Source organism: Pantherophis guttatus, chromosome 1, assembly GCF_059756535.1.
Source record: "Pantherophis guttatus breed Tessera chromosome 1, ASM5975653v1, whole genome shotgun sequence".
Taxonomy (NCBI): Eukaryota; Metazoa; Chordata; class Lepidosauria; order Squamata; family Colubridae; genus Pantherophis; species Pantherophis guttatus.
Genome location: NC_142063.1, coordinates 344,364,518 through 344,377,290, shown reverse-complemented (window position 1 = coordinate 344,377,290; position 12,773 = coordinate 344,364,518). Strand labels below are relative to the sequence as shown.

The 12,773-nt window shown below is 47.1% G+C and overlaps 1 protein-coding gene across 1 annotated transcript in view; it reads right to left on the bottom strand.

Moving 5' to 3' along the window:
* Window positions 1-12,773, bottom strand: part of TEX14 (testis expressed 14, intercellular bridge forming factor) — an 89,258-nt gene that overhangs the window by 12,378 nt on the left and 64,107 nt on the right. The window contains exons 22-25 of the mRNA XM_060693245.2: window positions 10,995-11,057; window positions 9,538-9,659; window positions 8,393-8,589; window positions 775-862 (exon numbers count right to left, since the gene is read on the bottom strand). Coding sequence (XP_060549228.2) covers window positions 775-862; window positions 8,393-8,589; window positions 9,538-9,659; window positions 10,995-11,057 — 470 coding nt within the window. The remainder of the gene's footprint in view (window positions 1-774; window positions 863-8,392; window positions 8,590-9,537; window positions 9,660-10,994; window positions 11,058-12,773) is intronic.

The following is a 12,773-nucleotide window of genomic DNA, read 5'->3' as shown; positions in this document are numbered from 1 at the left end:
AGGCAGTCCTCGACTTATAGCCATCCGTTTACTGACCGTCCGAAGTTACAACGGTGCTGACAAAAAACTTTTTAAAACCCAGCCTCCTGATCGTAGCAAGCAAACGGACGTTCACACTTCTACAACACGCAAACCCACGACGTGGGAAAAGCCTCTCGTTTCGGAAAGAGGTACGGCACAGAAATCTTTCACAATGAGGACTAGTCGCTTTAGAAAACCCCCAGGAGTTTGGACACAGTCCCTGGTGATGCGATCTGGCAGCTCGAATGGTGAATTTAGAAAAAAGGAATAGGATTGCATTTCCCCCCCACTTTTCAAAGGACAGGGAGTCCTCAACTTACGGCGATTCGTTTAGTGACCGTTTGAAGTTACAACGGCACTGGAAAAAGGGGACTTATGATCTGTTTTCACACTTACGGCCTCGGCAGCACCTGCCACATCACGGTGATCAAAATTCAAACGCTTGGCAACTGGCATGTACTTACGACTGTTGCAGTGTCTCGTGGTCCTCTTTTTGCGACCTTCTGACAAGGAAAGCCAATTGGGGGGGGAAGCCAGATTCACTTCATGACCGTGTGACTAACTTAACAATGGCAGTGATTCGCTTAACGACTGCAGCGGGAAAGGTTGTAAAATGGGGCGAAACTCACATTTCAACTGCCTTGCCTTAGCTTCGCGATAGAAATTTGGGGGCTCCATTGCGGTCGTAGGTCGAGGACTAGCTGTAGGTATCTTGGATGCACTGGGGACACTTTTGCAGGAGCCTCAACCTACCTCTTTGGGGTGAGCTTTGCTGAGCAGAAGGAATCTCCCTTCCCGATTCTGCCAGATTCCTCGAGACGGGCAGCCAAAGGTTACCGTCCTGAAAAAGATAAAAAAAGGGCAGAATTAAAAGTTGGAGGTGAGCTGGGAGGCTGGGTGGGGTGTCCGAAGGGAGGCTTGAATTGCTTTCTGCAACCCGGCGCCCTCGGAGGCTCAGGGCTTCAGCTTCCGTTATGGAGCCAAACTTATCTCTGTGGGATGTCGGACACGGACTGGGTGGTAAATCTCCATCTCTGCCCTCACTGGGTTGTGAGTAGCAGCCTTTTCAATGCTGGAATTGGCTTGGCTAGGGAGGAGGATGAGGAGGAAGAAGAGGAGGAAGAGGAGAGAAATAGAAAGAAGAGGAGAAGCAGGAGGTGGAAGAGGAGGAGGAGGAAGAAGAGGAGGAGGAAGAAGAAGAGGAGGAAGAAGATGCGGAAGAAGAAGAAGAGGAAGAGGACAAATAGAAAGAAGAGGAGAAGCAGGAGGTGGAAGAGGAGGAGGAGGAAGAAGAAGAGGAGGAAGAAAAGGAAGGAAGAGGAGAAAGAAGAGGAGAAATAGAAAGAAGAAGAGAAGCAGGAGGTGGAAGAAGAAGAGGAGGAGGAGGAGGAGGAAGAAGAGGAGGAGGAAGAAGAGGAGAAATAGAAAGAAGAGGAGAAGCAGGAGGTGGAAGACGAGGAGGAGGAAGAAGAGGAGGAGGAAGAAAAGGAAGAAGAAGAGGAGGAAGAAGAGGAGAAATAGAAAGAAGAAGAGAAGCAGGAGGTGGAAGAGGAGTAGGAAGAAGAAGAGGAGGAAGAGGAGTAGGAAGAAGAGGAAGAGGAGGAGGAGGAGGACAAATAGAAAGAAGAGGAGAAGCAGGAGATGGAAGAGGAGTAGGAAGAAGAAGAGGAGGAGGAGGAAGAGGAGGAAAAGGAGAAGGAAGAAGAGGAGAAATAGAAAGAAGAGGAGAAGCAGGAGGTGGAAGAGGAGTAGGAAGAAGAAGAGGAGGAAGAGGAGTAGGAAGAAGAGGAGGAAGAGGAGGAGGAGGACAAATAGAAAGAAGAGGAGAAGCAGGAGATGGAAGAGGAGGAGGAAGAAGAAGAGGAGGAGGAGGAGGAAGAAGGGGTGGAGGCGGAAGATGAGGAAGAAGAAGAGGAAGAGGAGGAGGAAGAGGACAAATAGAAAGAAGAGGAAGAGGAGGTGGAAGAGGAGGAGGGGGAAGAAGAGGAGGAGGAAGAAAAGGAAGATGAAGAGGAGGAAGAAGAAGAGGAGAAATAGAAAGAAAAAGAAGGCAAGCAGGAGGCGGAAGAGAGGACGGGAAAAAGGAGAGGAGAGAAGAAGAAAAAGGGAGGAGGGAAAAAAGGAGAATAGGAAGATGAGGAGATGGAAAAGAAGGAGGAGGAGAAGGAAAAGAAGGAGAAGGAAGAAAGGAGAAGAGGAAAAGAAAAAGAAGAGGAGAAAAAAGAGAAGGGGGAGAGGACGAGAACAGGAGAAGGAGGAAAGAAAAAAAGAGGAAGAGAAGAAGGGAATAAAAAGAAAAAAGAGGAAGAAGAGAGGGAAGAGGAGGGAAAAAAGAGAAAGAAAAGAAAAGAATAAGGACAAAAAGGAAGAGGAGGAGATAGAGAAGGAGAAGAAGTGAGGGAAGAGGAGGAGAGAAGAAAAAGAGGAAGGAGGAGGACAGAAAAAGAGAGGAGGAGAAAAAGAGAAAGAAGAAAAGAATAAGGACAAAAAGGAAGAGGAGAAGAAGAGATGGAGGAGGAGAAGGAGAGGAAGAGGAGGAGAAGGAGAATTCTGCAGGTTTCTCACCTCCACACAAACCACAACTACAACTACACAACTACAAGTTTTGTCTGAAACTCCCCACTTCCACCTGGGAAAACTTCAGTCTGGCTTTAGCCTGTCTTAGACGGAGAGACTCCAGATTGAGGTCATATGCTCCTCAAATGTACCTTCCCTGCGCCTTTGTGCCTGTGTGTTTGTGTGTCCGTGCCTGCCCAGAGCAACACAATTACCTGCAGCCGGGAACCTACCTGCCCGCTCGGCAAATTGCTTCTTCTTTGAAAACCATCCTTGCCAGGGGAAAATTAGGGTTCCTCTATAGAGCTAAGGCGGCTTTGCAATTGTGCGTGGTTGTAACTTTTTATTTCCTTGAGCTTAAATATATATATATATATATGTGTGTGTGTTTTCTGAGGTTTTCACGGGTGTTTGTATGTAGGTCTTTGGTTATTCGGGTTTTCTCCCGCGTAAAATTGTTCACACCCCCACTGGCAGTTAAAAGGAAGAAACAGCTGCGATCACACACATTGCTCCTAGAAGCACGAAGCCGAAGACACCAGCCTGAAGATGACGAATGAGACTTCGTCGAAACGTTGCCAAGAAACCTCCAATTTTACGCGGGAGAAAACCCGAATAACCAAAGACCTACATATATGTGTGTGTGTGTGTGTGTGTGTGTGTGTGTGTGTGTGTGTGTGTGTGTTTCTTCTAGCCAGGTTTTCCCTACGTAACCAAGGTTTTATATATATATATAAAACCTGGCAGGTTCAATCTTGTTCTTTCACCGGAGTGTATTTTGCCAGCGGTTGTTAAAGCCTAAGTGCCTAGTAACGGATAAAATAGCTACTAATGGAAAGAATATCGTACAAATTACATTTTATCCCCTGAGCGGTAGCTGATTAACTAAACCGAAGGCTGTTTGCGGAGACAAGCTCCTTTCAATTGTATCCTGTGGGAAATTTTTGCCTTTAAAAAGCCTTTAAACCTTTAAAAAAAAAAAAGTTTTCAAAAATCATCCTTTTGGCTACTCTTTTTGGCAAGTGGGTCGCCTGGTAGCTAAACTGCTAGGTTCGCCTGAATACAGGTCGTCCTCGACTTACAACAGTTTGTTTAGTGACCGCTCGAAGTCACAACGGCACTGAAAAAAAGCGACTTACGATGTCTCCTACCCCCCACCCCCCCGGTCGCAGCATCTCTGGGATCAAAATTCACACGCTCGGCAACTGGCGTGTACTTATGACGGTTGGAGTTTTCCTGGGGTCGTGTGACCGCCCTTCTGACAAAGTCAATGGGGGAAGCCGGATTCGTTTTAACAACCGTGTTACCAGGGGTGAAATCTAAATTTTTTTGCTACTGGTTCTGTGGGCGGGGCTTAATTAGTGGGCGGGGCTTGGTGGTAAGGTGACTGGGTGGGCATGGCCAAGTCAATGTCACTTCTTTGCCCTTTTTTAACCTACAAAACCCAACACAACACAACTGGCTCACCCACAATGTAAAAGCAGCTGTGCTAGACAAAATGGCCCCTGCAACAAGCAGGAACCGCACACAGCCACAAAAAAATCCCAAAAAACAACTTTCATACTTTACACACACAAAATTCCACATACAGCTTTGTGAGGTTTTGTGTGTTTGTGTAGTTAGAGTGAAACACTACAGAAACACACTAAATCTCAGAAAGCTGCACAAATATTATTTTATTTTAATTTATTTTTATTTTTATATAAAAGCAGCTAAATTTAAAACTTCCTAAACTTTAAATGGCTAGGTCTAAAAAAAGAACAACTGAAAAAAACCCAATTAACTATTTTTTTTAAAGCTCCCAAAGGGGAAAAAACTTACCCAATAGAACAGGAGTCTCCAACCTTGGCAACTTTAAGACTTGTGGACTTCAACTCCCAGAATTCCTCAGCCAGCTTTGCTGGGAGTTGAAGTCCACAAGTCTTAAAGTTGCCAAGGTTGGAGATCCCTGCAATAGAAAGTACAAGGCAGGCAGGAAGGCAGGCAGGCAGAAAGAGCTGCTCACCGATGAGCTTGATTTCAGGCAGGGAGATTCAGTTGCTTGCTGATGCAATGGATTGCAGGGATTACAGCAAGCGAAGCAAGACAGGCGTTGCGACCAGCAGCTAAAGTAAGCAAGCTGGAAGCTTGGGGCGGGGGAGGGATTTTTGCTACTGGTTAGCAGGCAACTCAGCTGGGATCGTCAGAGCCATTTAAAAGAAAAAAAAACGGTCTGATGATCGCGCGGCTCAGCTGGGCATGGGGGGCGGGGGCAGGGATTTTTGCTACTGGTTCTCCGAACTGCCCGCCGCCATCGCTACCTACTCGTCCAAGCCGGTCCGAACCGGGAGCATTTCACCCCTGCGTGTTACTGACTTAACTAGTGTACGGATTCAGTTAACAATGGGGGGCAAAGTTCACTTATCTCTCTCACTTAGCAACAGAAATTTTGGGATCCATCGTGGTCGTATGTCGAGAACTACCTGTAATCGAGGCCGCAGGTAGAGAGGTACAGAGAGACGTCAGTACAGACAGCTACCGAATTAAAATGCCAAGATGAAAAAATAAGAGAAAATAGGACTAGGGGGTGACATGATAGCAGTCTTTTTTAACAGATTAACAGAGTTGGAAGGGACCTTGTAGGTCATCTAGTCCAACCCCCCGCTTAAACCATTTTTTCCAATATTTGAGGGGCTACTACAAAGAAGAGGGAATCAAGCTATTCTCCAAAGAACCAAGGCAGGACAAGAAGCAACGGGTGGAAACTAATCAAGGAGGGAAGCAACCTGGAATTAAGGAGGAATTTCCTGACAGTGAAAACAATTAACCAGTGGAACAGCTTGCCACCAGAAGTTGTGGCTGCTCCATCACTGGAGGTTTTTAAGAAGAGACTGGAGAGCCATTTGTCTGGAATGGCATAAGTTCTCCTGCTTGAGCAGGAGGTTGGACGAGAAGTCCTTCCAGATCCCTTCCAGATCTGATTCATACCAAATATCTGGTTCTGAGGATCGAAACACATAAAAAGCCTAGAATTTAAAGACACAGCACTGGAGTGAGCTTCAATTAAATTCTGCCCAAGAGCAGCCAGCACAAAAGTGGCCCAAAGGAACACTTTCAAAGAGGCTGTTATGTGCAGAGTCTGAGACAAAATCCAATTTCAACACTTACGGCAGGAATAACTTGTGTTTCCCAGCCGTCTGTTGGCAAATCTTTGTGACATTGTCTTTGCTACACACACACACACACTCAACCCTCCCTTCTTCCAACAGCGAGGAGGCTGGTGTGGTGCTGTGCCAGCAGCCCCTTGCAGCTGGCAACTGAGTCAGACAATGAGGAGGCTGGAGAAGATGTGGTGCCAGAGGCGGGGATTCAGCCAGGGCCTTCAGAACCTCCAGAAGCTTCCATGGGTGAAGAGGAAGAAGAGGAGGAGCCTCTTCTCGATGCAGGGGCGCTCAGAGCTGCCAAAAGGCAGGAGTGGCTCCTCAGGAGGAAGTCTCCTCAAGAATAAGGTTTGGGGCTAATTGGCCACTCCCTTAGCCTATTTAAGGAGGAATGCCGACTGAAGCAATTTGTAGGGAACAACTTTAGTTCATTCTCCTTCGCGTCTGGATTCTCCGCAAATTGCTTCTGGGCATTCTGCCAACCTTAGTAAGATTGTGATTACTTTATCTTTGGTTTCTTGTAGGCTGTTAAGAAAGTTTATTAACAGCCTTTGTTTGGAGAAGACTGAGTTCTTTTAGTAAATTTAAGTTTTGTACAGACTTTGTGTGTGCTGCGTTCTTTGAGGTCCGTAGCTGGGGCAGAACAGGGACTGAAGGCTAAAACATATAAAGAACGGTTGCTGGAACTGGGTATGTCTAGTCTGATGAAAAGAAGGACTAGGGGTGACATGATAGCAGTGTTGCAATATTTGAGGGGCTGCCCCAAAGAAGATTTGGGGGTTAAGCTATTCTCCAAAGCACCTGAGGGCAGGAGAAGAAGCAACGGGTGGAAACTAATCAAGGAGAGAAGCAACCTGGAACTAAGGAGAAATTTCCTGACAATTAGAACAATAAACCAGAGGAACAACTTGCCACCAGAAGTTGTGAATCCCCCAACACTGGACAGCCATTTGTCTGGAACAATATAGGGTCTCCTGCCTGAGCAGGGGGTTGGACTAGAAGACCTCCGAGGTCCCTTCCAACTCTATGTCATTTTACAATTTCTCCGGGGACTTTGTCTGGCTCTAAGGGCGAACACGTCAACCCCGTTTCTTAGGGGAAAGGAAGAGACTCTTAAGGAGCAAAATCTTTTCAAGAATTTATCCTTCCCTTCTAGCGGAGCTGTTTTTCCCACACTGAGGCTCTGCGGAGGCCATCGCAGGCCAGCAAAAACTGCAACTCCTAATGAGCTGATTAAGCACCGCCTGGCTGAGCTGTCAATCCAAAGAGGACGGGGGTGACCAAGGGCAGCGGCTGATGGTCTCTTTCCTTGATCTACAGTTCCTCTAATTCCTTCTCCCGCTGAAGAAGCAGAGACGGCAAAGAATAGAACAGAATATTCTTTATTGGCCACGCGTGGTTGGACACACAAGGAATTTGTCTCCAAATTGCAGAGTCTCTCCATATGTGTACAAGCAACAAGTGATATGTCATGATCATCCTCTTTTAACAACCCGATAATCCCTTGCGGGATGGAGTCTGGGCAGCTGAATGGAGCTGAGTGTTTTACTGGCCGGATACCCTTCTTGTCACCAATGCGGAGTTTTGTTTCAGCAGATATATTCTCATTGTGCCCAGAGAGAGAAATATCTGCCTCTACCCTAGGATCGAACTCACAGCCTCTTGATTGTGAGGCCAGAGCTCCACCTCTCGGCCACCGCACCATTCAACAAGGAGCCCTGATTAGCGCAGCAGACTAAAAAGCACTGTTATTAACATCAGCTGCCTGCAATTACTGCAAGTTCAAATCTCACCAGGCTCAAGGTTGACTCAGCCTTCCATCCTTTCCAAGGTAGGTAAAATGAGGACCCAGATTGTGGGGGCAATAAGCTGACTTTGTATAAATATACAAAAGGATGAAGGCTATTGCTTAACGCATTGTAAGCCGCCCTGAGTCTCCGGAGAAGGGCGGCATATAAATCAAATAATAATAATAATAAAAAAAAGTGATATATCCAATGTTGGAAAAGCCCAGAAACCCCTGCAGATGATATTATAATAAAAAATAATAATAATTCTGGAATGTGCAGAGATTGATAGATTAACCCTAAAAATTAAAGGAAAAGAAGATTCGGACTATTTCATAACATGGGAACTAGTCTATAAATGACAGATATTGAGGTTAGAGGAGTGGAATTAGGTGAAATATGGTTTATAGGAGAAAGAAAAACAGATGAGTGTATATTTATGACGGTTATATAATCGATACTATAAAGAGCCTTGATAGTACAGTGGTTTAATGCACCCTGTTATTAACACAGCTGCCTGCAATTTCTGCTGGTTCGAATCTCTCCAAGGCTCAAGGTTGACTCAGCCTTCCATCCTTTCTAAGGTAGGTGAAATGAGGACCCAGTTTGTGGGGGCAATAAGCTGACTTTGTATAAAACATACAAAAGGATGAAGGCTATTGCTTAACGCATTGTAAGCCGCCCTGAGTCTCCGGACAAGGGCGGCATATAAATCAAATTAAAAAAAAATAAAATAATGGAAGATAATAAAGCCAACGCAATCCTAAACTGCATTAACTGAAGAAAAAACCTTGCCAAGAAAGCTGCAAGAACCTGTCCAGGCGGTGGCCGGCAGTGAAAAAAGACATACCCCAAACCACAGTTGTGTGATTTCCTGAATCCACTTACATGTTGTACAAGCCCAGGTGATGGAAATGGGGTGGCAGGTACCTCTTCTATCCTCACCCTTGTGGCGCAGGGTGCAGGAAACGTACTGACTCCCAACAAGGAGACGTCGTGCGTAACCCAAGAGGACGTATCGATGGTCATCACGCAATAATCCTTGTATTTTGTGACGGTGGAGGAGAATGTTGGGGGTGGATTCGCTGGGGAAAGAAAAGAAAAGAAAAAAAAAAGAGGGAGAGAAAATGGAACGGTTTTTAATCCGTCTTTTTCTTTCTCCCACGCACAATTTATTCAAACAAGTTCTAAATAAGCTCCTTTCGGTTCACCTCTGGGGAGGGAGGGGGGGAAATACAAATTACTGCCAGATGTTCAGACAGAGAAGATTCATTGAAATTCAATGTGGAGAAAAGGAAAGTCTTACACTTAGGCAAGAAAAACAGAAAGGACACATATAGATTGGGTGAAAACAGGCTTAATAGCAGGAACTGTGAGAGAGACCTTGGAGTCTTAGTGGACAACCAATTAAATATGAGTTAACGGTGTGTGGCAGCTGCCAAAAAAGCCGATGCAATCCTAAATTGCATTAACAGAGGGATACAATCCAGATCAAGGAAGCTACTAATACCACTCTATAAAGCCCTAGTAAGGCCACACCTAGAGTACTGCATCCAGTTTTGGTCACCACACTATTAAAAAGTTGTTGAGACTCTAGAAAGAGTGCAGAGAAGAGCAATAAAGAGGATTAGGGGACTGGAGGCTCAAACATACGATAAACGGTTGCAGGAACCAGGCATGGCTAGTCTAGGGAAGAGAAGGACCAGGGGAGACAGGAGAGCATCTTCCAATATTTGAGGGGCTGCCCCAGAGAGGAGGAAGCGGGTCAAGCTATTCTCCAAAGCACCCGAAGGCCAGGCAAGGAATAATGGATGGAAACTGGACAAGGAAAGATTCAGCCTGGAAATAAGGAGGAATTTTCTGACGGTGAGAAACAATCAACCCATGGAACAGAAGTTGCCTTCAGAGGTTGTGGCAGCTTCATCACTGGAGGCTTTCAAGAAGAGATTGGACTGCCATCCAGTCTCTTCTTGAAGGGTGCTTCCCCCACATTTATTATCACTTATTGGTACTTCCACAGACCCTTGACTGACCGGGGCTGAGAGGGGTGCTGGTCTTAATGGGGGAATTTGAATTTCTGGGAGTTTTCAGCGCTGACGTCTTCGATGGATCGTTGCAGATGATGCTAGATATTTGTTGAATATCTCCAAGGGATCTGGCCAAAACAGAACAAAATGGATGAGAAGACATCGCTGTTGGGTTCTCATCTGTCCAGAAATGCTGGACTCCAGGAATCCTATATTTTTTTCAGCTTCTTCCTCCCAACAGCTCAATCATTTCTGCAAATACTCGTGAGGATATGGACCCCTAACTAACCCCATTTTGGCTACGAGACAATCTGGAAGGTCCTAGCTCAGAATTCTAGAACAAATCAAACCACTCACATGTTAAAACCAAGGGATGAAAAGTCTTGAAACACCGATCAAAATATAACTCTCGAGATCCCGGTTAAAAGCAAAACTGGGATTGCAAGATTGGGATTTAACTATATATATATATATATATATATGGAAGTGGTTTAATTTGAAACTTTAGGATGGATTTGATTTAAGGCACCAGGATGAAAACTAGGAGATGGTGAGTTCTAGTTCTGCCTTAGGAATGAAAACTGGTTGGATGACTTTGGGCCAATCACCAGGAGATGGTGAGTTCTAGTCTCACCTATGAAAGCCAGTTGGGTCACCTCAGGCCAATCGGCAGGTAACTGTGAATTCTAGTCCTATCAGGCATGGAAGCCAGCTAGATGACTTTGGGCAATCACCAGGCGACTGTGAGTTCTAGTCCTGCCTTAAACACGAAAGCTAACTGGGTGACTTTGGTCAATCACCAGGCGAATGTGAGTTCTAGTCCCACCTTAGGAATGAAAGTCAGCTGGGTAACTCTGGGCCAATCACCAGGCGACTGTGAGTTCTAGTCCCACCTTAGGCAAGAAAGCCAATTGGGTGACTTTGGGCCAATCACCAGGCGACTGTGAGTTCTAGTCCTGCCTTAGACACGAAAGCTAACTGGGTGACTTTGGTCAATCAACAGGAGAAGGAGAGCTCTAGTCTCGCTTTAGGCATGAAAGCCAGGTCACTAACGTTGGGCCAATCACCAGGAGACTGTGAGTTCTAGTCCGCCTTAGGCATGAAAGCCAACTGGGTGACCTTTGGGCCAGTCTCTCTCTTTCTCTCAGCCCAACACACCTCACAGGGTTGTCGTTGTGGGGAGAACATGAGGAGGAAAGAGGATGAAGTAGATTAGCCAACTCGAGTTACCGATCAAAATAATAAAGGAGGACAATCAATCAAGCAATAAAATAAAGCTGCAAAACTCCGGAGAACAACGGCATTCATTGGTGCAAAACTGGGTTAAAACTGGACTCCCCAGGCCGAATCCCCCTTTTCCTCAATGAGTGACCTGTCACAACTGCGCTTCCTGTGTCCCTCCCTCCCTCCCTCCCACCAAGTGAAACCAGCTCTGCTCCGAAATATCGAGAAACAATCCTTACGTGTCTTCTGCTCCGAATTCTCTCAGAGGCTCACCGAGACTTCCGTATTGCGCTGCCCCAGGGCTGCAAGGGGAATGAACACAAGTAAAGGTAAAGGTTCCCCTCACACGTATGTGCTAGTCCAGTGATGGCTAACCTTTTTGCCATCGCGTGCCAGGAGAGGGGGGGGGCGGGGGAGGGTCACGCACGCACGTGCCCACGCGCATGCATGTGCAACCCCCTCCCCCCCCGCTCCTGGCACACGATGGCCTGGTCGGCCCGTTTTTCTTTCTTACCTGGTTCCAGATCCTCTCTGTGTATCTGGGAAGGGCAAAAACAGCCTTTCCAACTCCCTTGGAGGCCCTACGGAGGCTGAAAGGGCCCATTTCCCAACTCTCGGTGGGACAGGAAGTGACGTTTTTTGCTGTCCCCAGCCTTCAGAACCTTTCTAGGAGTCTGTAGGAGCCTCTCTAGGAGTCTCTGGAGGCTGGGGACAGGAAAAAACGTCATTTCCTGTCCCACCGAGAGTTGGGAAATGGGCCCTTTCAGCCTCCGTAGGGCCTCCAAGGGTGTGGGAAAGGCTATTTTCGCCCTTCCCAGATAAATAGAGAGGATCTGGAGCCAGGTAAGAAAGAAAAATGGGCCTTCCCCACCCCCCCACCCCCCCGGCCCTCCAGAGGCAGGAAACAGCCTGTTTCCCTACTTCTGGTGGGCCCAGAAGGCCCGAAAATCAGTTGGCCGGCGCGCGCATGCGCCCCAGAGCTGAGCTGGTGTGCCCACTAATATGGCTCCGCGTGCCACCTGTGGCACACGTGCCATAGGTTCGCCATCACGGTGCTAGTCGTTCCCGACTCTAGGGGGCGGTGCTCGTCTCTGTTTCAAAGCCGAAGAGCCAGCGCTGTCCGAAGACGTCTCCGTGGTCATGTGGCCGGCATGACTCAACGCCAAAGGCGCACGGAACGCTGTTCCCTTTCCACCAAAGGGGGTCCCTATTTTTCTACTTGCATTTTTTACCTGCTTTCGAACTGCTAGGTTGGCAGAAGCTGGGACAAGTCATGGGAGCTCACCCCATGACGCGGCACTAGGGATTCGAACCGCCAAGATTGGAGACCCCTGGTTTAGTGGATCCCTTGTCCACAATGGCGGTTTTCACTGGAAACCAAACTAGTTTCCACGCCCCCCCCCCAAAAAATGTTGTAAGTCATGGTCAGAAGGGTGAAACGGTGCACATGGTCGTAAATGCAGGTCATTTGCCAGGTGCTGGAAATGCGATCACGGGACCGCTGAGGGACAACCCCCCCCACACACACAGACACAACACCATCATTAGGACTTTGAATCAGGAGGTCTGACGTAAGTTCAAACAGTTGAAACAGTGACTGGTCATAAGCCGAGGACTATTTTAACGCAATTCCCATATAGAACGTTAGAAAGACGTTGTCCCGTGTTGGATCGGGCTCCTCGCTCGATCCGCCTAAAAACCAGGGGTCAATATTCCACCCAGGTAGTCCTCAACTTGTAACTATTTGTTTAGTGACCATCGGGGGGTTACAAAAAAGTGACTTACGACTGTTTTCTCACACTTACGACCGTTGCAAAATCCTCGTGCTCACGTGAAATTCAGACCCTTGGCAACTGGCATGGATTTACGATGGTTGAAGTGCCCTGGGGGTCTCATGTGATCCCCTTCTGACGAGCCCAGTCATTGGGGGAAAGGAAGATTCGCTTAACAACTGCAGTGATTCGCTTAACAACTGTGGCCAAAACATGGTCGTAAAACGGGGCACAGCTCATTTAACT